Source organism: Dendronephthya gigantea, unplaced genomic scaffold (genome assembly GCF_004324835.1).
Source record: "Dendronephthya gigantea isolate DGI-Jeju-01 unplaced genomic scaffold, DenGig_1.0 000000F, whole genome shotgun sequence".
NCBI lineage: Eukaryota > Metazoa > Cnidaria > Anthozoa > Malacalcyonacea > Nephtheidae > Dendronephthya > Dendronephthya gigantea.
In genome coordinates, this window is record NW_021163010.1 from 4311484 (window position 1) to 4337096 (window position 25613).

Sequence of the window (25613 nt, forward strand, 5' to 3'; positions counted from 1 at the left end):
TGTACTGAACTCTGAAGCGTCTAATTTATCACGTTGATGTATTACCAGCATTATACTGCACGTTTTCAAATTCTTTTAAAGATTCCAGTCTATTTACAAATGCACGTTATTAAAGTAAAAAGGTGAGAATATCAGCAAAGTGAAAAATGAAACCAAAACAATGTGGCATTGTGGACGTTTAGTGAATTATAAGTTGTAATAATCGTAAAAAATCCTAATTCTAATTTGTTGTTAGGATGACTCAATATGTCAATGACGCACACAATTCCAAATTTTTGTGACCAATGTATATGTAATAATAATATTCTTGTATGTTTGCATGGTGACATTAACCTGGATCTTCATCAGTGCAATTCAGGTAATATTCAGGTAATTGCACTGATGAAGCCCCGGGTTAACGGACCGAACGCTTTGCAGTATTTGCAAACTATTAAATACTTACGTGGTGTACCTACAAGCTAATTTACTCAATTTATATATGTTTGAAGAGTTATGCAATAGCCAATAAGTAATCGTTTGAGTAAACTATACCGCGATACTTTTTTCAAAAAGTAATCGTAGTCGAATTGATATTCTTTCTTGGTATCGCCCATCACTATCGTCATGCATCATAAAGTTTAGCAAAAGTAGTAAAGTTGCGCACTTTGCGTAACCTCCTAAAGACTTTATATTAGACGTTACATAAAGTATCCCGCGGTGAAGTATGTTTGAATTTGAGTCCTTTTGATTCTTTAATTTCAAATGAATCCAAGTCATTATTATTTGTATAAATATTTGTTTTAATAACAGTATGGCCGAAAAGGAGTCGTTAGCCGCCAAACTTGACGAAGACGTAAATATTTATGTTGATAAAATGATTGAGAAAAACAAGAATTACAGATATGCAAATCCTCTCAGTGAGGACAACTGGGAAGAGGTGGGCGTATGAGAGATTGGGATGATCCACAGAATCAGACCACACGACTTTTGATGTAGAAATCCCTGATGCTTATAGTTATAAATACCAGGAATACCATCCACCTACACCAAAGGTTCTAGATCAGCAAGCATGATTTCTTCCTCTTAGGGTGTTACGTCCAAGAATGAATGAAAACGTTGGTTACCTAGATCAGGGTCGTAGCTAGACCGCTTGATTGGGAGGTGTATATTCATATATTCATGTTTATCTACCGCAAGAACAACAGCGTGCAAAAGAAATCAGTCGGGCATAAGATGAATTTATGAATATACACCCCGCAATTAAGCTTCTAGCTACAGCCCTGACCTAGATACAGGGCCAGGCCATAGCCAGATTTCTTAATTGAGGGGTGGGTGTATTATTATATGCTCATGTTTACATGCCATAGGAACAACCACATTTAGAAGAAAACCATTGCACAAAAGACAAATATAGGAATATCCTCCCTAATCAAGCTTCTTGCTATGGTCATGCTTAGAAAAGTTACAGAATACCATATTAAATTTCTTGCATTTCCACAGCAATAATTACATGAATATATAATTTATCAAATTTGTTTACAGTAATTTATTTGAATGCTTCTGTGCTCTAGTTTTTTTCAAGATTACATTTTATGCCTTCATAGTTTAAGTTTATACACTCATCCTGACTTTGTGTGTTTGAAAGTCAGGAATTTTCTTGTCAGAATCTCGGTTGTTTTTGACCAATAATAGGAAATGATTATTAATTTAGGAATTAGAGAACATACCATTATTTATGACAAAAAGCCCAGAAGAGGTTGACCCTGAGAAAGCTCCTGCCATAGCAGCAATGCAAGCTTTGAAATTTGAGGAAGATGATCCTAATAGTAGGTGTACCAAAAATGTGCATGTAAAAATGACGTGCTTTGAAATGTTTAGTTCATTGACATTGTACTGACATCTAGGGCCTTGTGTTCTGTTTCAGCTTTTATGATTTATATAATTTTTCTCTAAGCCAAAGCACTTTCATATAAAGAGGATGGCAATGAGGAGTTTAAGAAAAAGAATTATAAGAAAGCAATTAAAGTGTACACTGAAGGGATTAAAATAAATTGTTCTGATACAGTTATGTCAACACTGTATGCCAACCGAGCAAATGCACATTTTAAGATTGGTAGGTATGCCTTCTGTGATTTAGGTTTAGCAGGATAGTATTGGCCATTGTGACAGGTCAATATGCTTCAAACCAGGACCGACTTAGTGCTTCTTGCAGTGCAAGTATAGTTGACACATGCCAAAGGCATTTTTCATAGTTTAGAATAGTTAGATGTATGCTAGCTGTATTGTAGACCCTCCAAAAGTATGTCTTATCTGTAAGATCACTGTACCAGTTATAATTTGATTTATTTTAAAATAAATGCTAACACAATTTTCACAGCATTTTTTCTCTGGAGATAATCAGGTCAATATTGATCCACGTTTTTAGGAAACTTTCGAACATCTTTAAATGATGCAACAGAAGCAAAGAATATGCAACCTAGTTATGTTAAAGCAATATTTCGTGGTATGGTATTTTCACATGATAACTCCAAAAACCGTTTAAACAGGACTCTAAAGAAAATTTTTGTGTAGGTGCATGTGCATGCATGGAACTGGAACTATACAATGACGCAATTACTTGGTGCAAAGAAGCCTTGGCTGTATCCTTTTATGGCTATGAGAAGCGCTGATAACACTCAATATCATGAAGCTCAGGCTCAGCTGCTTAGTTGATATGGAAGGCTTACCCTAATGAGAGGCTGCACGAGTGGAGGTTCTTTTTTATTAAAATTCAAAAAAGGGATTTAACTTTTTTCAGTTTATAACCTTCTTTATCAGTTTTGAACAGGGCGCTTAGATATCTATTTATAAGCGTCCTGGTTTTGAAGGATTTCCCACCGTCACCCTGTTGATATGCAAGGAAGCACTTGAAAAAGTTAGCGAAGTATAAATAGCGAAATATAAATTTTAGTTAGCGAAGTATGAATTTTAAACGGCAAAAATGAGAAGTAATATTTTATTCAAAAGCCGACCGTCGACCAGAACGGAAAACTAATGTCATAAATGTGTATTTTTCATAATGTCATTCAATGTAAGTATGATCCAGATGAGAAAAGCTTTCAAGATCTTCTCAAGAAAGCAACTTTAAAACTGGTTAGTTTTTAATTCATTGTTTAACTAATTTGATCCGAGACGGTAGAGAGTGACTTATCAAGAAATTATTTAGAAACAATATGAAAGAGATAAAAGAAAGAAAAAGGCAGAAGAAAGTAAGATAAAAAAGTCGAAAGATCGGCTTATTGAAGTTATAAAGGTGAGCATATTATTTATTAAAATAATATACTTATATAAGGTTGCTGGAAAAGTCCTCCTACTGTTTATTAATCAACGCCCTTCACCTTTGTGTCATTATTCCCGCATTGGTAAGATAAACAAATGCGCAAAATATGTGCTGCCATTAAATGGAAATTTATTATGTTCAGAATAGAGGTGTTACGTTGCGTCCTATTCCTGGGGAAGAGAATACCGGTAATGAACCAGATACAGAAGACAACAACTTAGAGTTTGACAAACTTAGAGCTCTTGGATTAAACAACCAACACATCCCAGGGAAAGGTCAGGTCATTTTAGACAGCGATGGAATCTTGCATTGGCCTGTTCTGTTTGTATACCCGGAGTATGGTCAGACGGATTTCATTGAAGCATTCAACGAGAATCATAGGTGAATACGTGGGTTTCCTGGAATCGTTATCAACAATATCCTGACATATTTGAAACATTCCTTATTGCCTTTAGATTCTCAGACCACTTGGAAGTAATGTTTTCTTCTGAAGCCGTTCCATGGGATATTGATAACAAATACCAATTTTCACATTTAGAAGTATGTGTGTACATGTGCATACTCAGTGTGGCATTTATACCCAGATTACAATATCTTCGTATGGATCGAGAAAATGTTCTTCTTGTCTTCTTCCCCGTTGTTGTCGTTTGTCCATCGTACCTTTGCCACTACCAAGTCGATTCATAACAATTTCTAAATTTATTCCAAGGTATATTTCGAGGATGTGGAAAAGAACGGCTTGGTTTTCGTTTCACAGACTACCTGTCTAGCAAACGTTTTATCAGATCCGAGGTAGTAATATAGTCTTCACTCTTTGATTATCACTGCCACTTGAACTTAGATGTTTGAAAAATGCTGAAGTATATAAAATATCTTCAAAACAAAATCCCAACTTTGGGGTTTTTTCAAGGTTGCATGTCTTAATTGTCTTTCACAATTAGGTATATATATATTTCAAAACAAGACAGTTCAGAAAAAGAAACAGATGAATCCATTTTACTTTCTAACCCTATACAGTACTGTGTATCATCACTCCTTTTTTATCATATGGCGAAGAAAGATGACTTCGGTCTGATATTTCTTTGTACAGACTTCGCGCACGGGTAATAAGTATACGTATTAAACAACTTAATCATTAATTTGTGTACTCTCATTCTTTTTAGATATGTCGTGTATGGAGGGACACCATCGTTTATTATTTTAGTCAAAGATACTTCTTTTCAAAAACAATTTAAATCAAAATATAGACTATATCATAGGTGAAACACGTTTTGAATATAACTTCGCTCTCAAGAATAATGTCTTAATTTTAGTATACGCAGAGTTGAAACCACTACCCTTGAGATATAGCGTGTATTTGAATTTGAAGACATTACTATCCCAGCAAAAAAACACAGGGTGTATAAGCAAGATGAATAAACCAAAATCAAGTATAAACAAGACTATATTAAAAATCTCAATAAAATTAAACCACTCTCCTAATTATTCACACTGTCATGAAAATGACATACAAAATTTTATCCCACTATTCTGTGACCCGAATTTACATTTTTTGCCTCGCAAAATGCTCTGCTTCGCTTGATTGTCAAGTTTGAATTATACCTTATAAGCACTTCTTTTTCATCAATTGCAAAAAAATTTCACTGCGAGTTCTCGCAAGCTAGACTATCTATCTAAACATGTCCAAATTATGAAGCTCACTTTCCTGCGAGAACGTTCTTGCAAATTGCAATGAGTGAAAACATGATCAATAGACCTTGAGACTTGGCTGAAGTCTTTGTGCCATCAATTTGTGCATGGTATGATGACAAAGATATACAATCGTTCAATGCCATGCATCAACTCTTCAAATGAACGCAACCATATGCAACCTCTTAATAGACGCTTTGAAGTCTGCCGAGTTTTCAATTGCATTATGGTGAAAAATAGCCGTTGATGAGTACGTCAAAATAATACCTTACGAATTATTTTCAATACGTGGCGGCGGCGTAAGCTGTTCCATGCAAACCACGACACATAAGAGAGAATTCTTTCACCACTTCCTTTAACCTTCTTTTATGTACCCGTTCCCTGAAATCAATAAATCATCACACAAATACAATATATCACTTAGTAATTACTAATGATCCAAAATAGTTTTGTAAGAGGCATTTATACACTTGCATTTTATACACTTGCATTTGTGCTGCGATTGATTGTGCGCGATTTTCGTCTTTTCATTGATGCGAATGAGTGGGTGAGTTATGATGATAAGGGAACCTAAACGTTAGAGCATTAGTAAATATTCGCTCATTTGCATCTATCAAACGATGGAATCGCATCAAAAGTTATAGAAAAAATTTTAGGTGTTGCATCTGGAATCATAGAATGTCAAAGTAGCTTTGTTTTTTTTGCTGCTGGATATAGCTCTAAAAGTTTCCTTGCAATTTTTCGTTTTTTAATATACATTGGAATATACTTCTGGTCTATCGAGCGCTTTCTTTGTCAGTTGCATTTTCAGTTGAGGGAGAAAAATGGACAAAAATGTTGGAATGAATGGCTATATAAACAGTAAATGGCTATATATGTCATATTCATTTATTACCTTAATACAGAACTTGTGAACTGCTGCTTTTGTTTTAATGTTACTAACTTTGAGGGATAATCTTCAATGCGAAGTAAGTCCTAACCACAATTAAAAATTTTTAGTAAAATTGGAAAAATTTGAAAGGGTTGAGCATGGAAAGAATGGAATGCATGTATTGTCACAAACCTGCAGCCACGTGGATAATAATGCCACACAATTGGCATTCAACGCCATAAGAATTTCAGCTAGACTGTCCATATGGTACCGAGGTACGCGCCCACCTACCCCCTGGAACAAAAAAACGATTGCACCAAACAGGAAACCAATCAGACTTAATCGTTGATTTTCGTTTGGGATTAAAAACGACATATAATACCTGTAGTATTTGGTTTACAAGATGTTGTCCAGAATGTGCTAAGGTCTCTCTGGCCTTCTCTTGACTCTCATAACATCTTATAAAGGCGACCTACATGGAACGCATTTGAAATGAATTAAGATGCTTTTATAGGAAACAAACGATAACGAAAACAGACAATATACTCACAAAAAACCCACAACAGGCCTTTACAGTATGATTCTCAGGTCTTGTAAGCGCCGTCAAACCTGGTTAATTATTATAATATATAAATTATTATAATAAAACTAAGAACAATATAGGCACTCCGTAAACTTGCAGTGCAGTTAGCAGGTAGATATTTGCTAGTTATATGAGAAGAGATTGACTGTTGCAAGATTATCGCCCTATATGCGTTGCAAGGCATGCCGCCGATACTATTTTTAGAACAGTTACTACTTCCATTGCTGAACGGAGTTTAAAAACATTTCCTATTATTTACTGTCAGTAAGAGACATCGCAGCAGCCTGGCTCAATTATTTATATGCAAATATATTTGAAATAACGGATCATCAATTAGCCTTTCTCACGATGACGAATATCCGCCATTTTTGGGGTACTTTCAACTTTCTCAAATGCGTTTAACAATAATAGCAATGTAAGAAGCATTTTTTAAGAGTCAATAGACCATTTGAATAATAAATTAAGCCTAAAATTAAAGACAGCCGCCCTGACAAGGTCTTGCGCTCCCAGTTTAAAAAGAAAGTACCCCAAAAATGGCGACACATGTATTCGTCATCGTAAGAAAGGCTAATTGATAAGATATGTACCTCATCAGGGGCGGCGGAACAGGGGGGGCTAGGGGGGCTAAAGCCCCCCCAGAAGTAAAAGTGGGGGGGCTTAGCCCCCCCAAAAATTTCATGAAGAAAGCCAGAACGGGAGAGCAAATATACAAACTAAGTTACCACGAAGTCGTCAAATTAATGCTCGCCGGTGTATTAAATGCTAATAAGATATCCTATATTGTAATACGGATCAAGTGAATGTAAATTGACTTTCTTTGATCTTTCATAGTTGTCTTTAACAGCAGAATATTCGTGGTTGCATATTGTTATTATTTTCGGACCGCCATTTTGTTTGGAAATTATTTTCAGAATTTGAGAGATGATTTTTCAAATGTAGGAGATATCACTACACGCGCTGTGCCGTTTTCAGTTTGTGTTTGCCCATGAAAAACTACGATGAAAGTGGCAAGTAACACTCTGAAATAGCCATTTCCGAAGATCTAGAGCATTGAAATTCAAAAAAATTTTCGCTCGGCGCCAACCATGGGGGCGCCTCGTGAAATTAGCCCCCCCAAAATATATTATGTTCCGCCGCCCCTGTACCTCATTATCTATCGTTTCAGTACCGTTTATAATATCTATGTGCTTACCACATTGAAAACAGCTGTTATGTAAGTTGTTTGTCCCAAACATTATATAAGGATTACTGCGTATTGCCTACATGGAAAAAACAATTTGACCATGTTCTTAAAACCTTCAAGATCTGTTCATATCACGCACAAGAAAACATATATTTCTCACACTCTACTGTAGCAAAAATTGCTCAAGTCAAGACCTCACTTTTGGCAACGTTCTCTATTTTGTAATGATCGCTGAGTGCCTAACCATGATTAGTGACATTGCATGCACTTACCCGAGTGAGAAAGTGCATAAACGATTGTATGACATCGGGATTGTTAGCGAAATCTTGAAAACAAAGGGAATATTGTTTTAAAACTACATCTTATAGTTGGTGCGATTTACGGCCATTCTTAATTCTTACCTTTCTCCAACAACTCTAATGTCGATAATGTCATTTTCTCGTAAAAAATGAGCATAACCTTCTGGTGTTGACTTTCTTTTGAATACATCCCAAGAACCTAAAAGTTAATGTAGTAAGTTGAATTCTCTATAAATACAACGAGAATCCAGATTGTCAGTAAGTTATTACTAATGCACGAAAAAAAAAAATGCAAAAAACACAATTCAAGGCCTAACAAGAATGGAAACCTAATTTCCAACATTTCGATAGTATGTTAATCCAGTAAAATTTCTGCCTAGTAATTGTTATGAGAGCAATTAAGAATGATATAGTGGCATTACTATAACTGCTGTATCAAGAACACAGCTTCGCGGTTTTTTCGCATGAAGGTCAACCAATAACTCCACAATACTCGATACCAGGCCACCCATATTTTCTCTAACAGAACCAATTGCACGTTCAAGACATAGACACACGATCTAATAAGATGCAACAGAATAATTTTTTAAACAATATGATCATACAATTAGCTTCATGTTTAAACCATGCAATGAGGAAATTTCTTTGTATTTATAAATTTGTTTTACTAACCTGAGGGACCTCCATATCATCAATCCACATTTTCCCGAGTGTGGCTAGCGGCGAGAATACTTTCTCCAACACCAAATAAACCTTAACAAAATTTTACATGCAGATGTAAAATGCATTAAATTTACAATTACGGAATTCTAAAATACTTTTGCGAAACAAAACATCGCAGAACGCAAATATCAATATGAAAAGACTGCAACTCACCGGATGCTGTTTATCTCCAAGATCTTCAGGGTCTAAACACTTAAACAGTATCGCGAATAGCTGGATTTCAATGTAAACTTTCTGTTTGATTGACGTTGATGGCTAAAAATACAATTATATGTAGACACTTTAACATGTCCGACTTCATTCCAAAAATCTTTAATATTTTAATGATGCAATCAGCAGAATCGTCCTTTTTAGACGTCCCTTGATATTTAAGCTGATTTCGAACCGTACTTGGTCTCATTAGCATTAGTCGAGAGTTAACAACGTTCAATTCAACGTGACGGCATGCATGTTGCTTCGCTAATGGTACTACACATATCAATCTTTGTATACCTGTATTCCTGCCAACTCAGTGAGAAATATGATATGTGGAGCAACAACTGTTTCCAAAGAGTTCATAATATCCGCAACTGGTTGGACGGCAAGAACATGGCCAAGGCATTCCATGCAACGGATTATTTCTCGATCCTGCGGAAAACGAATATAGAGAGATGTAATCCAGATAAACCACAGATGTTCGGATAGATAACTTCAAGTAAACCATGCATGCATACATTATTCTGAGGTTATCTTCAAGAGTTAATTGCTTAAGCTGCAAGAATGGTTTTTACAAAACTAAGGAAAGACTTATCTTCAAATGCACAACAGTTCACATAGTTCAACTTGCATTACCTTTAACGTGGACTCATTCAACGCAATCTAAAAAAACAATTGAACTGCAATTTAACACAAGCATCGTTATATTTTCCAATAAAGCACTTCGGTAAGAGGCTGTTTCAGGGAAAATGATCAATTTACCTGACATTTATTGACTATTGCGATAAGACTCTCCCGGTCGAGGTCACGTGAACACTCCTGACAAATATCCCGCAATGCTTGTGTGGCAGCGGATGTTAGTGTAACATCAGATATACTGTCCAATAGCACAGGGATAACCGACTTCAGCAACATAGGGTGGCATTTCAACCAATCACAATATGAACCTAAAGCAAAAATAACCCTTTTTTGTTCTAAATATTCTAACTAAAGATTGTATTTTTCAAATGGCATCGGGGGTCCTTACCCCGGGAGGAAGATCAAGTTCAGTAATCCTGAATAGCATCACTAAATTCGGTCTCCGAATTGCGTTGCGTCAAGATGTCTTGTATTGCAACAGCGTGGCTCGTTAACACATACATTAACGCATTTCAGATTGTTCTAACACATGCTACATCTGGACTGCATTGAAGCATTTCATCTTATATGTTGTTGGAAAAAAGTACATTACCAATCATCAACAGAGCAGTCTGTGAGACCAAATGATGAGATGGTATTTTTGGAAACATGGCTAAAATTGCCGGTAGATATGTATCTTCCGTGGCCTCCACATAACCTGACACGGATTGGATCAAGTACAGAATTGATTCGACGACCTGACAGGAAAAACAAACTTTGTGATACCATATCTTTACGACCCTTTACTCCAATTTTTGGATTCAAGTTTTGTAATGCGGTTTAACGTAGTAGATATACCTGCCACGAAGTTTGAGAACTAGATAACGCCTCGGATAGTTGTCCATGAAGAATGTTAAGACATTGCTCACGAAGTAAACGATAAGTGTGCATCTGGAACACAAAAATTACGAAAAATATATTTCGGATTCGGCACAATAAACAATAGCAATAGTTAGTGTAAAGCCCAAGTCAACCAGGAGAATGATGGTTAATGCAAGGACTAAAATTTCGAGGTCAAAAATTTCAAAATCACAATCTGGTACCATCTCACATTTTGTTAATTCATACAAGCTTGAGTTAAAATCAAACGAGCATTACCATAGTGTCAGCCACGTCTTGTCGGTAGCAGCGAAACTGCTCTCTTTCCTCTAAAAGGAGGTAATATTTCACCCGGATGTTACCAAAAAAAAATGGAAGGCTGAAAATATCCACCTCCCACAAACTCTTGTCCGGAAAAAGTTTGGGTTGGCCTCGAGTTACGCGGTAGCCAAACGCGCCCATTTAACATAATCGTTTAAAAAAAGATTGAAATCGATGAGTTGTATCAGTTTTAAATCAATGGATTACCTGCATTATAACCCGACCATTCAGAATCGGGAGGATATTGTGCCTTCTTTAGTAATACCTCAAGATTAAGAATCAATGTCATCATAATCAGTCATAAATCAATGAATAATCATCCGCGAATCATTGCACGAATGATCTGGATCTGTACGATTAATATATTTTACAAATAGGAATTGTCGAATTTCCTCCTCAAAGTAGAGTATCGCCTGTATTCTAAAAATTCACTCGCACTGAAACTCATTGAGAAAACTGGACACAATAGCTGGTTACTTATTAGTATTCAGTATTTCAATGATCGTTCACGTCTAGTCATTTCACCCCTATCAACCGTATTTTAAAATATACTGCAAATATCTGTACCAGGTTGAGAAACATTCCCTCGTTTATTTTTCTTGAACAAACAGAAAACTAAACCATGAAGCTGATTTCAAAAAGAGCACTGAAACAATGACAACAATGCATGTACTTCATTGGAACCCTTACTTGTGTCAAACCGATATAAAGTGATCCATAGTCCTGTTTTTTTTGAGGCAGAACATCTGGTTCAGCGTACTCGATTTCATCCTGGGAAGATCAAAACTTCATATAAGTTTTGTTTGTAAACAAGCATATATAGTCATATTATTTTATGTTCAAACATATCATGTCTTCGGGATGATGGTAAAACTGCATCCACGAATCATGTCTATTCTGAAATGCTTGTTTAATTTGATTGGTGAAAAAAAGGAGTTCTTCAATTAAAATATAGTTCATCTTTAATTTCATTCATAAACAACCAAAGAGCAGCGTGGCAGCGTACTCTATATAATAACTTCTCAGCTAATAATCTAATAACGCTCGTCAGCAGAGTTAGTATGAAATCTTTTCTGTACCTGGAACGAACACCAAAATGTAAACGTCATTTCACTACATAGTTCATCAGTAGGGTAATATCCAGGACAGTTTGTACAATCCTACAATAAGATAAACATAATAAAACTGTTGGGTGAGAAGGACATTTGTTCAAAAGCCAGAACGATGTTGCTCCGGATCGTACAGTACATGTACAGTACCTCATTACATAACCTATTTCATGTATGTATGTGAATTGCCAATGCTGTCAGGGGCTACGGGGTAACACAGATCAGCTGCCTTTTGAAGGATACGTTTTAAGGCGCATTTAAAGCTGGTCTCACATATATCAAGCTGATAAAACTCACTAATATCAGGCTGATAAAAGTCGCCGAGATTTGTTGTTCCTCTGGCTTACTGCTGCTCAATAATATCTTTGAATGCGTTTCACCGAGGGCAACAAGAAATCTGCACAACCCAACAGCTTTGTCCTAGCCAAAAAATACCAGAAATAATATCAACATAATTCCTCTGCGTACTTTGGCCCACAATATGAAATTTGTAAGCTCTATTTTGACATACCCCATCATTGGACAGAAATGCAGTTTTGAGTGTGTCTCCCAATTCGACAGCTCGTTTTATATATTTTCTAACATATGTTGGTTCCCTAAAATGTAACGAATATAGCGAATTCTTTATTATACTGTTAGCCTCTAGTACATTGGGGCTTCACCTTTGCTTCACAAATGGTATACAAATTGAAAAATTTCCTGTAGTGAGTGAGCATTTTGCATAGTACAGTACTGCACATGCAATAAACCTATTTACCTACTCTACCCTAAAGTATCCTCTCCTTTCCTACTCTACCTTATAGTGATCAATGTGTACTATACCTGTAACTATCAGGACATGTGCTTATTTCGATCAAAGCATCGACAGCAGTGTCGAACAGCTCTTCATCTTTAAGACATAACATAAGACTCGGTTCCAGGATATCAACATCAGACAACGACACACCAAATTGCACCCAGCTTATCAAACACCTTAACGCCTGAAATAAATATTATGAAACAGAATGTTTTCTTGCTAAACTTCGCCATAGACTAATGGTGTTTCTAAAAATATAAAGTGTGTCTTTGTTAGTGTTTTATTATTCTGTACAAAACATGAATTTACCTGTAGTTTGACGGAGGTTTCTGACATCAAAGCACTCGCAAGAACTTCTACCACAACAGGAACGGATGACTGAAGCTCGTGACGTAATTCTGCACGACGAACATTCATGAAGTCTGATGAACGAAACTGTAAAACAGCAACAAAGTAGCTGAAGAAATAATTTACTAGAATAGATGGTACTTAGTCAGTCTAAACCTTCAAGAAGCCAAATTCGAGCTCTAATTGGTCACACCCTTCCACTGACCGAGTAATGTCAACGAGTCAGTAAACTAGCACGGCCGAAACTCTGAGAGTTTCGTAGCGATGGAGTAACCCATGCTCGCCTAATATTGCCAGATAAAGCCGATCCATCTTTACCTGTAACGATGTAACCCTGCGTGACCCTTCTGGACCAAACAAGGCTTATGTCTAAGTTCTAACTGTGTTAATAGTGTTAATAGTATTCTTAGTATTAATACATTTTTCGATGTCAGTTTGACATTCACCATTGCATGATACTTTTAACGCTTAATGTGAACCAATGACCCAATAAAATAATTAACCGTAATTTCCAATAGAATTTAAAAAAGCTGGCATCAAGTTAACTTACCTCTTCAGGTAAAACGGTCAAAACTTCGAGAAGAATGGGTCTTAAATCAGTACACTACAAAAAAGTAGAGGTATATATAATTATCATTATATATAATTATTTTTAACTCTTGTTCAACTACTGTACGTAAGCAATACTCTATCTTAAGTGTGCGCTGTTGCAATACCAGGAAATTAGTTCATAAATATTCTACATGCAACACGTAAGGCATTCTCCCAACAGGGATGCGAGGGGCAGCCAAATAATGTTATTTCATTAGAGTGAAGACAATAGGTTTAAGATGTCTGTTGTTGGTTATAAAAAAATTGTGCAAAAGCGAGAAGGAGTTCATTACCTGCGCATTGCTGGCTTCTTCAAATATTTTGACAAGATCCTTTACAACATTCGACCAATGTCTAGGCATTGTCTGTATGGCAAATGCAGCTAGCTAAATAGGACACAGTGATAAATTTGACTTATTGTGGTTTCAATATACCTACGTAAATTTCGCAACTAATCACGCATCCAGATTACTACAAAAGCAAACTAACCGCAATGCATAATCTTGTTAGTACAATCCTGGTTCCATTACAAAATGTGATAACATAACGAATTACTTCTGACTTTAATTGTTCATATTGATTTTCCGGGAGCTCAGACCTACATGTAAAAATTCCACAATTACATGTAAGAATGCATGTTTTCACAACAAAACGAAGATACAAAACCATTCTAAATTTTCATAAAATTCGAATCTGCTAAAGTTGACAAGTGAATCAGAGTTGAGTATTGAACTAATTGAAGCTGTGGAATTACAGTTTAAAGCTTCTAAATTTCACTCCACTTGTTGTAGTCTTCAGAATGAAGAAAAATTATATACTTACCAATATTTGGTTATTTTGTAGTGTAGTAAAGATGCTCCAAAAAATTGGACTTCTGGGGCCTAAATTATGAAGGAAACCACTTATGTATACAGTATAGCAGTATGAAATTTTGTGTTATGTTTCAAGATGATAAGATCACTTCGAGCAAAAAAATTGAACGGAGCAAGCTACTCATATATTAGGAGATCCATGTTTGTATCAAACAGTGAAATATAGGGGTGCAAAGAAAGTAAGCAAAACAAAAGAGATAGTAAGATATTATTTGCTGTAGATAATTAATACAAGCAATGAACAGCATAGCAACATCTCTGAATAATTTCTCATCAAATGCAATATAAGAATGCAATAATTGTTATACCACAATTGATGTGGATATATGATGGACGATAGAATTGCTAAAGTATTTATGATTCGCCAAGCTTCCATAAACCCGTTATGAAAAGCTGTTAAATTCCGTTAAATTAAAATCCTTTGCTACTGAGTTTTTACATACCTAAATAGTGACATTCTCAATTTTCTACTTCATATATACCTTATCATTTTGCATCAATTTCCAGCATACTTGCCAAGCTTGTGGTAACTTCTGTATTTCCAAAAGCCATTTGTGAGCTGACTCCTTGTTCACGAGGTTTGGATCACTGTACAGGGTGTACAAAGCCTAGTAAAATCACAATAAAATGGTTGCATCCTTACTAAAGCGATAGAAATATTATGTCGTAAATTGTAAAAGTTTACTGTATTTAAGTCAAAACTTTAAAAAATATAAGTAGGTTCTTGCAATGCTAAAGAATATTCAATAGTATCACCAGCACCATTGCTAAGAATGTTTTATATAAGAAAATAGCTATCAAGAAATATTAGCAATTCAGCATCTTATCAATTTGCCCCTGTGTCCTACTAGAGATCCCTAGCATCCCTGCATTTAGAAGAATCATTAAACAAGATTTTTTCTTTACATTTAGATAAGATTCAAGACATGCTGTCAACTGTGCAAATAAAGTCATTAAAATTGATTTCATGCTTATATTTTAGCATTATATTTTACTTTACTTTTACTTTTACTAGAAAGTAATGTGGTTTAATAAAGGGTAAAAATTATTTACTGTAGAAGCACCCTGGGTGCTTCAAATAGTTTGCATTTTATGGAAAGTAGCGCATTTATCAAAGTTGTGTCCGTCATGCTGTGGAAGAAATTATTTCCAAAATGAATGTATCATACTATTCTTGTGGTTTGTCTCATTGTCTGTTATATTATTACACGTATCTCTGAATTACAATACGACTCCAATAGCTCGTGCACATTGTAATGCGTAATATAGGGCTCTACCAAGTCACAGATACTTGGCGTAGAAAATAAACTGAAAAATCACCCCACGACTTGACAGATAATATTACACTTCTGTTTACTGTCAAAACTCGACTGGTTCCTGAGATGAGCTCAAACCGGTACACATAGATTTAAATATTATCTAACCTGTTCAGTATGACTAACTATTTGATCCAGGCTTGGTGTTTCTTCCTCCATGGTGAACAAGACACTTCGGGAGATAAGATTCCCGAATGAAAAATGTCAAGGACTTAAATTCGCCGCCATATTTGAAATTTGAGTACACCGCGCGAAAAAACAAAGAACAACGAAGTCTGGTAACTTGTTAACATAATACCTGTTTTATTTGTTTATTTTTACTGAGAGGTCTGTTTCATTGTTTGTCTGTTATAATTCTTTCCCGCATTTACTCATTTTCATTCAGTTTTGGGACGCGTTTTTGTCTATAGTTTGGGGAGGTTGTGCACAATTCAGATCCCAGCCTTGGGGCGACTACCCAAGCTGCGTCAAATACGACAGGAATTTGTACATGTCATTTGGAAATTGACCTTTCGAAAGGCGATCAATGTTTGGTGATTGTTTTCACACGTTCTATTCTCTAACCTATCATACTAAAGAACGTTTTATATCACCTATCATGAATACAGTGAAATATCATTATATCAACAAAGCTGATCGGAACCATTTGCTATAAACAAAAAACTAAAATAATTTTGGCATGTCATGGGGTAACAGATAGAGCTAAAACGTAAACTCCCAATGAGTGGCATCTAAGCTGCATCTTCAGGGAGAGAAGGTGTTTCCTCCCCTCCAGCTACTCTAAAAAGTAAAAAGATTTGAGATTATCTTTAATCCGTTAATAAATTAATGAGGCTGTACTTATGATAAGTTCCAATATAACCAAGAAACAGCGTGGCAGCGTCTTCAAACAACTTAGCATCAAATGTGGTATAACAACTGCCAAAATAGACAAAACACTTCTTGACGTCTCGACCTGAGGGCCTTCGTCAGGAGAGTTAGTATGATAATTGCAGTCTAGCCTGCATTTCTGCACCCAGTAATCGAACATTTCGTCTTCATTTCACTTCATATTACAAATAAACTTTATGATCTATTTTCGAGCAAATCTGATAAATCCAATGCATTCAGTATCATTTCGGCTTGTTTTTTGTACTCTCTCTCACAGTCATTTGGAAACCTGGTATGCAGGATATCTGTAATGCCCAAAATGGCGGTACCTTGCATTGAACATTCAACAAGTGAAACCGCCATCACCGCATCTTGTAACGTGACTGTATGACGGAACATTAATCTTGCGTGTGCTTGAGCCAAACGAATCAGGCTTTCTAAAAGTCTTAGTGTAGTTTGAGCCAAGCTTCGGGTATCTGCCATCCTTTGGCATTGATAGTATTTACTGAGTATCCTGAATAAAAACGACAGTTTCAGCCTTGAACACAGAGAAAAGACCCTGGGTGCGAGGTTGTGCATGTTGCAGAACGGCAAAGGCCTAAGAAATATTCTAAGGACTGGGTTATATACAGTGACTGGCTTACAGTAACGTTTGTTTTAGTCGCAGTAACAAGCCGGTCATGCACAAGCAATAACTTGAGCCCTTTTTCCACAGTCTAACACGTTGTTTAGCCCTTTTTCCACAGTCTAGCACGAGGACGTGAACGTGAGACGTGAAAATGGCGTGATGCGCCCAAATATAGACATGTCACGCCATTTACTCGCCATTTTCACGTCGTCTTTGAGTGGCCGAGAAACGTGCAGCATATGAATTTAAAATCTATATTCTAAGCACATAGATCATAAATAACAAAATACCATATCTTACCTATTACTTTCCGGCGTAAGGGATGGTGTAAACGTCTTAACCAGACAGATATATGCCTGGAGTTTCTCAATACTCCACAACTGAGAATTTGCGGTATCCTTTTCACCAATTCTCTTATTCTTAAGAATAAAATCTGAAACAACCCTAAACAACATTAGATGGTAGATGTTAGAGGAATACAAAGTGTATGTACATTCGAACATACGCCTGTAGCAGTGCTTGAACCAAATGCAAGAAGTAACCAATTTTTTCTTGCGGTCCGAATTCATATTTTAGCGTTTCCTGCAATCGGATTGGCTACGCGAGCGGTCCGTATGAGGCCGCGCGAGATTTAAAAGCACATAGCCAACGCTAAAATATGAATTCGGACCGCAAGAAGAAAAAAATAAATTATTTACTATTATTTACCAGTTTTAGTCATTAAAATAATTTCAGTCTGTATATAAATATATATTATTTACGAGATTGGAGGGTCCATATAGGGGGAAATATTTCCCTATACGGACCTCCAATCTCGTAAATAACATATATTTATATACAGACTGAAATTATTTTACTCACTTGTCCCATTCTGCAACGTGAGCATCTAGGAGCACAAGAACCAAGTCAAAACGACTTAACAAAGGGCTTTCGATGTCTGTATTTTCAGTAAGACTCTTCTGTGGGTCGTACCTTCGCTTCGGATTACTTGCAGCAAGGATGGTCGTCCTTGAATTTAATTTACAAACTATGCCCGCTTTCGCTACGCTTATAGTTTGTTGTTCCATTGCCTCGTGAATACCTAAAAAATATACTAGTCACTTGCTTTTCTTGCCAAACAGATTTGCATAGCCATGTATACAAGGCAAAGAATCTTGAAAAAGATATACCCTTTTTTCACTTCAGGTTCAAACGTGGAGAACGAACGGTCGCACCCAAATTTGCTGTATTCAGATATCTGCTATATTAGCTATATAGTATAGTATATGGTTTTCAATATTCAAGCAGTTAGGCACGCACTTGGCATCCCTGTAGCATAATATTAAACAGTTCACTTGAAGAAGTTTGTTCACTTACTTATACGGTCATTTTCTCTTATAGAACCGAACTCGTCAATACAACACAACCCTCCATCGGCAAGGACTAATGCCCCAGCTTCGAGCGCCCACTCAGGGCCATCCTTTACTGCGGTAACTGTAAGACCAGCACTTGTTGAACTAGCACCAGTTGTTGTAACGGACCTTGGTACAACCTTTGTGGCGAAATTCAAGAACTGCGATTTGGCCGTGCCTGTAATAACGCGAGCATTCATTTCAATTACTTGGTTTTATAACAAACTAAACTGTTCTCCTTACTACAGTGCACAATCAACGGTATTACTGTGCCTCACCCAGTCCCAGAGACTAATGGGCGGTGATAACAGATTTAATTATTTTCTGTCAATGTAAACTCATGGCTCGCACGGCTCAAGCGTTAGATATGAGGGTATATAGTCTATAGATTTCGAATATTGGGTGAAGGTAATAGGGTTGTTTCACACTCTCACTGCTTGTGCCATGCTTGTACTCTCTTACCAGGGTCACCCACAAGCAAAAGATGAGATTCACCGCGAACTTTCATCCCTGTTTCATCAACTCTTCTCACGCCACCAATCAAAACAAGTGTAACAGCTAATTTAACAACATAGCAACCAAATATCGGTGGACACATTGACGCAATGATATGGTCTCGACCTACTAAAGGATTAACCCTGTGTTCCTCCCAAAAGTTCTCAAATTCAGTTCTTAGTTCATCTGTCACAATATTTCCTCCATTTTGTTCGTTGTGTACATCCACATGGTTCGCTTGTACGACCACTTCCAGATCGCATTTTGTCTACCAAGAAGATTCACCAAACCAACAAATTAATAACGGTTATTCGAAGTTTGTGCGATTTGAACTTTTAAGTTCAGTAGTTTAGAACCACGTTTAGAGATACGTTATTTACTTTTAGTTTAGTCTGACACTGCAGAGAACAAAAACTCTGCTGTATCGTCTGTCGAGCATAAAATTGGTTACCTAACCCAGTGGCTCGATAGCTCAGCTGGTAGAGCGATTGTACTGTACATGGAATGAGATACCCAAGATGCGAGTTCAAATCCAGGTAGAGACAACGAATTTTTTGTTATTTTCTGCAGAGTTTGATTGATATGAAAATCAGGATGTTTTTCAATCCACTAGGAACTACATTTAACAAGATGCGGGTGTATTTGATTAATTGATTTAACTCTTGCTATAATGACGTAATAAATTTGTAGCAGCAGATTAATATCAATGGGAAACTAGCTGGCTCGTAAATATTAATCAAAGTTTGACTTGCAATGCGGAAACTTTCAAATGCATAAAATATTGAATTGTGTATTGTGTGTAGTGTATTATATATTGCTCTTGCCTTACATCAATTTTAACAGACTTCCATCTTCTCATTACTATGCCACAAACAGTGACGTCATCTCCCGGTTTACAACAGTCCACAAGATCATCTTCAAGCACAACCGATATTGATCTTGGGATAGTTCCTATACCAAGGTTTTCAATCAGCTCCTGAACTTTGATTTCCTGATAGTCACGGCAGCTTTTAGGTTTCCCTTGACCAATATGAAAAACATTGTGCTTTAATGAAAGAAAATCCTTTCACAGGTTATTGCTTTAAAACTTAAGCATAACTATACACACAAAAAATAAAATTTCAGAGTGTTTGCTCAGGCCAATATTCACTGTTGTCTTGTCCATCAAGATATCAATTAATGTCATAGGCATGAGCATAATGGCCATTTTAAAAACTTTCCTGGGATGTAACTGTACAGATTCACGACATGGGTTCAATTTGCTGATGTATATTAATAAGCCAGCTTGGTTGTTACTGTACAAAAATTGCAAAATCGACTCACCTGATTCAGACAAACATGAAAACTTGCTTGATGAACAGTCCTCATGAGATGGACAATGAGTTGGTTTGTTGACCGCATAACATTTTTCAAAATCACCAGTTACTTTGAATACAAATCTGCATTTGTTACAAACAAACTCTTTTTGCCACTCAACCAATTTCACACTATCCACACGAGTTACAATGCCTAAACAGTGGAATATATTTGTCTAAAATTACCTATTATTTTTTATTTAAATTGCATCTTGAATCTAAAATAAAATCCTGTCATTGAATCGTTTTTTAAAACAACATTCAGATTATATATGTGCCCATGTAGGTGTCTATAACTTATAATAATCTTAAAACTGGTACCTAGTTTGAGTACATTTCTTCTAAATGGAATAGGGCACTTCCTAGAGTTAGGTACTCAAAGAGCCACTGCCCAAACGATTCGGAACCAGTTTAAATATTGAATACCAGAGATGGAATAATTGCTACAATTATGTGTGAATATAATTATGTTTTACCTCTCCTAACTATAACCTCACCCCTCAATGAATGCCACCATCTTTTATAAAAAATTGGAGCCCTGGTACTGTGACTGCACGGACTGCGCAAGTTCAATCAAGTTCAATCTCTTTAAGTAGGAATACTTTCTGCATTTTAACATGCATAAATTGTGCACAAGAAGGAAATCCAAGCTATAGCTGTGGACAGGATGGTATTGAACAATGTTGTGCACCCAGTACAGATACCATCACAGCTACAGACTACAGTTGCCAACAACAAAGCTGAACAATAATTGTTGAACAATAATAGCAGTGTACGTGGGCAGTAGGGTATAATGTCCTAAGTGCTGCAGGGTATATAATGTGCTAAGAAGTAAACCCACCGGTGATGGCTAAGAGTCTTCCAATGTCAGATGACCTAGGTATGGTATTACGAGTCAGTTCAGGACATGTTGGAAGATTAGAAAGCCTAACGAAGGCATTCTTTTTTAATTTCATACTTTCAGCTAGTCTATGTTCTCCATAAAGCAACCGTAAACACTCTCTCAGTGCTTGATGAAATATAGGTAACATCTTTCTTGGATTAGAGACAAGCAGTTGACTCACTTCAACGTTTGAATCAAACAATTCTAAAGAATTAACCACCACAGAATAACATGCTTCTGCGTCAGAATGAAGAAGAATACCAGTCATTTCTCGTTCGTGCTTTTCATCAAGAAAACTTTGAAAAACAGCATTGCAATGTACTTCCTCGTCGTCGAGATTTTGATTAGTCAACATTAGAAAATTGTATATTTATCGGCTTATCCCCACCAGAAATCAGCGCAACTAGCATGAACTCAACCTCCTTCAGGCAGCAATTCTGGGCAGCAACATTACCATTTGCCAGGCTTCATATCCATGAACTCTAAATATCTGAAACAACTGGAATGATAATCGAAGAAAAACATGCCCATACTTGCCTGGAAACAAAAATGTTGCTCCGGAGAAAAACACGGGTTGGGCTAAATGACAAACTGTTTTAACGCCATCATGTATCTTCCGCAGCTGTTAAATCGTCCACACCCAAGTGACAAATCAGAGAAACCTTAAAAGCGCTCTTTAAAAGCTGTGAGAAATTTCCTGTTATCATGCATTGTCGAAAACTTGTCACTTGATTTGTGAATATACCGGCTAATCGGCTATGTTGGACCACCAGGAGGAATCATTCTGAGAATAAACCATGCAGTTAATGACATTAACCATGCATCATTCTAATTAGTATATACCTAAAGTATGTACCTCAACTAGCTTCCACTTGTACACCCGTGTCGTCGTCCATCGTCTGATCCTACGACGATCCTCCACGTGCACCATCTTCTGACCCTGTGATGATCTTTCAACATCTGCCCACCGGATACAAATGCGCGTGTCATTTCAAGTCACGAAAATCGGCATGCAAGAATATGCTTCAAGTCGCTAATGCGGTCTTCTGGCTATTCAACTCAACACGGTCACGGCGATGAATTGAGTCGCAAAGCCAAAGATCAAACAAACAGATTCTTTAAACCAAACATGCCATTGTACCTGAGCAGGATTCCTCCAACTTTTTCCTAAACGTCTTCAAACGATCCTTTCTTTTTCGAGAGATATCAAGTCTAAGTTTTTCAAATTCAACCACCTTTTATTACCTCAAAGAACATTCCAACGGACAGTGCACTTTATACACCTATCACACCCAACAATAAGGCCTATTTTAAACGGCGTACTTCTCCTGTGCCAAACGCATAAAAAACAATAGATAATGAGACACCTCAATTGATTAACTATTGTTTTAAATGCGTTCGGCACATGAGAAGCGCGACGTTTTATATATTTTGTATAGCAATATGTTTTTGCATATTTCTATTGTCCGTTGCAAGTGATTCATGCCAGTGTAACGCGTGTAATGCCAGTGTAATGCGAAATAGCTGCGTGGCTAGAAGAAATATCTTATTCCATTTGCCCTATGCTTATCCTAAGAGTACGTTTGAAATCAACCCTAAACACTAATAAAACTGAGGACGGGTACCAATTTTAGCCAATAATTTGAGCGTAGTATAATCGGGGTTCAAGGTTATATGCACACGGTCTTTCTTGTTGATGGTATCCGGGATAGCCAACTTATTGACAAAATACTTGGAAAAGACCCCAAACACGCCACATTATATTATTGAGTTGAAAATTGGTCAGGAAGCCCATTCACATTACAAAAACCGTGCTCCATGCAGGTCTGGTCCAGGCCATCTTATTCTGTTGGTCTGGATTTTGTGAAATAGATACGTTCGCCTTTACGCCTAGACCTGCATGGTTCAGGCCAGGTCAAAGCACAATATGCATATATGGACCACATACACGTTTCTAGTTTGAATGGTTAGCAAATTTTAATAATTTTTATGGCAGGCCAGTCAAAACGATGATTTTAATACGAACTTTAGCTACTAAAAGCAAACAAGGAAATATATCTACTGATATATGTATATGAAAATGTTGACAACAATGATTTCTATCCAGCATGAATCAAGGCATTTTTTCTCCGCAAGAATCGATCTCTCGGTACCCTGATCGTGTTCAGCCAGTAATTTGAATCACTCATAAGTAGTGTAAACTTTTGCAAATCATTTGCTACAATTGCACGTTGAATCATTCTTCTAGTTGTCGGCGTGTAATCCCCTCGATATCGTAAATCAACCACCACATCTTTGATTGCGTTGTTCAATAGGGCCCAGTTGGTCCTCCCGTATGCTCTTTGCACGTCTGGTTTGGTTGCTAGGCGTCTGGCATCAGCAGCTATGGGATCGTAAGCGATGTAAAATAGTTTCTTTTGTTGTTCGTGTGTAATGACAGAACTTTGGAGATTGTTTCTCTGAAAAAAAATTTAGGATTCGAATTTTTTATCAAAATGGTTAAAAACTCAGAATACAGAAGAAAATACAGAATATTTCACCTTCAAGAAATTTCTTGCCGTTTGGCCTGTTAAATGAACTCCTTTTGAGAATGCTCGTGCGATTGCTCTTGACAATCCAATCCCTGATAAATCACTGTACACTTGCGTTTGGCTTCGGTGCTTGAGATCGTAACCCCTGCCAATGGTTATACCAGAAGCTGAGTTTGGTACGTGTGGTTTACGGCTAAAATATCTGCTTGTGGGAATGTCGTTGCCTTCTGCGTCAAATGTGATCTGGCCGTACTTGACTTGCAAGGGACCTATAAATTAGTCCAAATTGAACAGTTGTAAATATTGTACATGTCATAAAAGAAGATATTGCCTGGGAATGCTGAAATTTCGAAGGCGATACAACGTGATAGCTATATGCCTACCAAGATTTTTGGATATTTGACGTTTCGAGAAGTTCTCGGAGGGTGGAGTTCTACACAATAAAATCACATGTCAATTAAAGTCAGGATATATGCTTCACTCGGAATGACTCATTGACAAGACGTCTGACGCCTGCCTGACTGCTTCCGTCGTTATAAATTTACCATATTAGACCATGCTTATTCGGGTTAAACAGATAATTAACAAATGTATAACATTTTCAACAAGAACTAATCTTAATCAACACATTACCCTGTTAATTAAATTAAACTTTATATATACCGGATCGCATTGTCGAAATTAAAGCTAGTTTTACCCCCAAAAATATGATAGCATGATTGCTTAAAAAAGTTCTGAAGACTAACTGATGTCGTGACCATGTGATTCCAATAAATTATCTCGAGTTCAGCGATGCATTTATGATTTATTATAAAATGGTTGTGCTTTAACTATGGCGTGTTTTTCATTCACTTCATGTGTTCTTGAAACCTATCTACATGTTATATTTATCTTTTAATTTACTACTTTGCAACTATTTATCTTTTGTTTCGATAAAATTTCGAAAATGACAAAGCAGTAACAACACGTATACCTTCGTCTCCAACTGATCGAGGCTTGTGATGCTACACAACAATACAGTAAAATCTCAAAGGTAAAGATCTTCATTTTGCGAATGCCAAAGAAAACACACGTTTGAGTCTCCGTTATAAACTTTACTCAGTGCAAGTGCGGCTTTTAAATGAGGGATGGTCGTCGAAACAGCACTTCCCCTATATTGATGCAAAAGATGTGTTCCGGCAAGTTGCCAATGCCACGAACCAGCGCTTTAAAGCATTTCCGTATCATCAACGACATCCGTGTCGAATTCGAAGTAAAAACGTGTTGACGTAGTGCACCCGTGCAAGAAGCGTCGAGTCCGTAGAAAACCAATCCAAAAATGAAAAGCAGATTGTCTTCCATGAGAACAGTTGCATATATGATCTTTATATGATCTATATGATCTTCATCCAAAAATACTTTCGTCGAATGGGAATTTAGTCCAGACGGAAAAACGAAGAACTCGTCGATTTCCAGCGTTTTCAAAATCCTTTTTAGTCTATTTTATTGTTTTGACGCCCTACCCACACGATCCAAGGAAAATATGCTCAATATGTTAAATAAACTTTACTTGTAAATTGACGGTGTTTGAAACCGTTTTAGCATTTAACGAAAATGAAAAACGAAAATGAAAACGCTCGAAAACGTTACCCGTCTGAAAGTGAAGTCGTGTGAAGAACGTTATAAATAACTAATAAACAATAACTTGTAAGTCGTGTTGGGCGATGTTCTGCATGCAGTTATATCGACTTCATACATCTTAGACAAACAATTCTTTGAAACGTTATGAA

The 25613-nt window shown here is 36.7% G+C and overlaps 4 protein-coding genes across 8 annotated transcripts; 1 reads left to right on the forward strand and 3 right to left on the reverse strand.

The window, feature by feature from the left end:
- The first annotated feature begins 707 nt into the window (after window positions 1-707).
- On the forward strand, window positions 708-4766 carry LOC114536098 (tetratricopeptide repeat protein 4-like). The gene is made up of 11 exons (XM_028557480.1): window positions 708-916; window positions 1691-1805; window positions 1934-2092; window positions 2405-2482; window positions 2551-2618; window positions 3055-3111; window positions 3185-3271; window positions 3441-3679; window positions 3754-3838; window positions 4008-4090; window positions 4462-4766. The coding sequence occupies exons 1-11, from the start codon at window positions 791-793 to the stop codon at window positions 4559-4561; spliced, it is 1197 nt and encodes a 398-aa protein (XP_028413281.1). The 5' UTR covers window positions 708-790; the 3' UTR covers window positions 4562-4766.
- Window positions 4728-15927, reverse strand: LOC114535698 (importin-13-like). Of its 3 annotated transcripts, none has more exons than XR_003688360.1 (31): window positions 15800-15927; window positions 14858-14983; window positions 14326-14384; window positions 13993-14101; window positions 13797-13889; window positions 13463-13516; window positions 12874-12999; window positions 12591-12748; window positions 12280-12364; window positions 12066-12188; window positions 11739-11819; window positions 11350-11430; window positions 10867-10924; window positions 10618-10667; window positions 10318-10410; window positions 10073-10217; window positions 9604-9788; window positions 9478-9504; window positions 9139-9273; window positions 8800-8901; window positions 8596-8676; window positions 8346-8483; window positions 8026-8122; window positions 7897-7949; window positions 7634-7700; window positions 6409-6467; window positions 6241-6330; window positions 6051-6152; window positions 5883-5962; window positions 5462-5557; window positions 5290-5368 (listed from the first exon to the last, which is right to left on the reverse strand). XR_003688360.1 is itself a non-coding variant. In XM_028557138.1 (31 exons), the coding sequence occupies exons 1-30, from the start codon at window positions 15848-15850 to the stop codon at window positions 5515-5517; spliced, it is 2751 nt and encodes a 916-aa protein (XP_028412939.1). In that variant the 5' UTR covers window positions 15851-15927; the 3' UTR covers window positions 5308-5368; window positions 5477-5514. The 3 variants fall into 3 exon arrangements, 2 of the variants coding, with proteins under 2 accessions (XP_028412839.1, XP_028412939.1); XM_028557138.1 differs by having other exon boundaries at window positions 5308-5368; window positions 5477-5557; XM_028557038.1 differs by lacking the exon at window positions 5462-5557 and having other exon boundaries at window positions 4728-5368.
- A 68-nt stretch (window positions 15928-15995) lies between these two features.
- LOC114535878 (DNA helicase MCM9-like) lies at window positions 15996-22211 on the reverse strand. 3 transcript variants are annotated; one of them, XM_028557381.1, is made up of 9 exons: window positions 21272-21926; window positions 20399-20584; window positions 19905-20095; window positions 19043-19343; window positions 18546-18758; window positions 18051-18270; window positions 17490-17633; window positions 16891-17075; window positions 15996-16471 (listed from the first exon to the last, which is right to left on the reverse strand). In XM_028557381.1, exons 1-9 carry the CDS (start codon window positions 21666-21668, stop codon window positions 16467-16469), a joined length of 1842 nt encoding a protein of 613 aa, XP_028413182.1. In that variant the 5' UTR covers window positions 21669-21926; the 3' UTR covers window positions 15996-16466. The 3 variants fall into 3 exon arrangements, with proteins under 3 accessions (XP_028413182.1, XP_028413107.1, XP_028413043.1); XM_028557306.1 differs by lacking the exon at window positions 15996-16471 and adding an exon at window positions 22170-22211 and having other exon boundaries at window positions 16608-17075; window positions 21272-21803; XM_028557242.1 differs by lacking the exon at window positions 15996-16471 and having other exon boundaries at window positions 16608-17075.
- A 1038-nt stretch (window positions 22212-23249) lies between these two features.
- On the reverse strand, window positions 23250-24995 carry LOC114522730. Its single transcript, XM_028543476.1, has 4 exons — window positions 24818-24995; window positions 24228-24277; window positions 23854-24113; window positions 23250-23772 (listed from the first exon to the last, which is right to left on the reverse strand). The coding sequence occupies exons 1-4, from the start codon at window positions 24889-24891 to the stop codon at window positions 23413-23415; spliced, it is 744 nt and encodes a 247-aa protein (XP_028399277.1). The 5' UTR covers window positions 24892-24995; the 3' UTR covers window positions 23250-23412.
- Window positions 24996-25613: the final 618 nt, after the last annotated feature.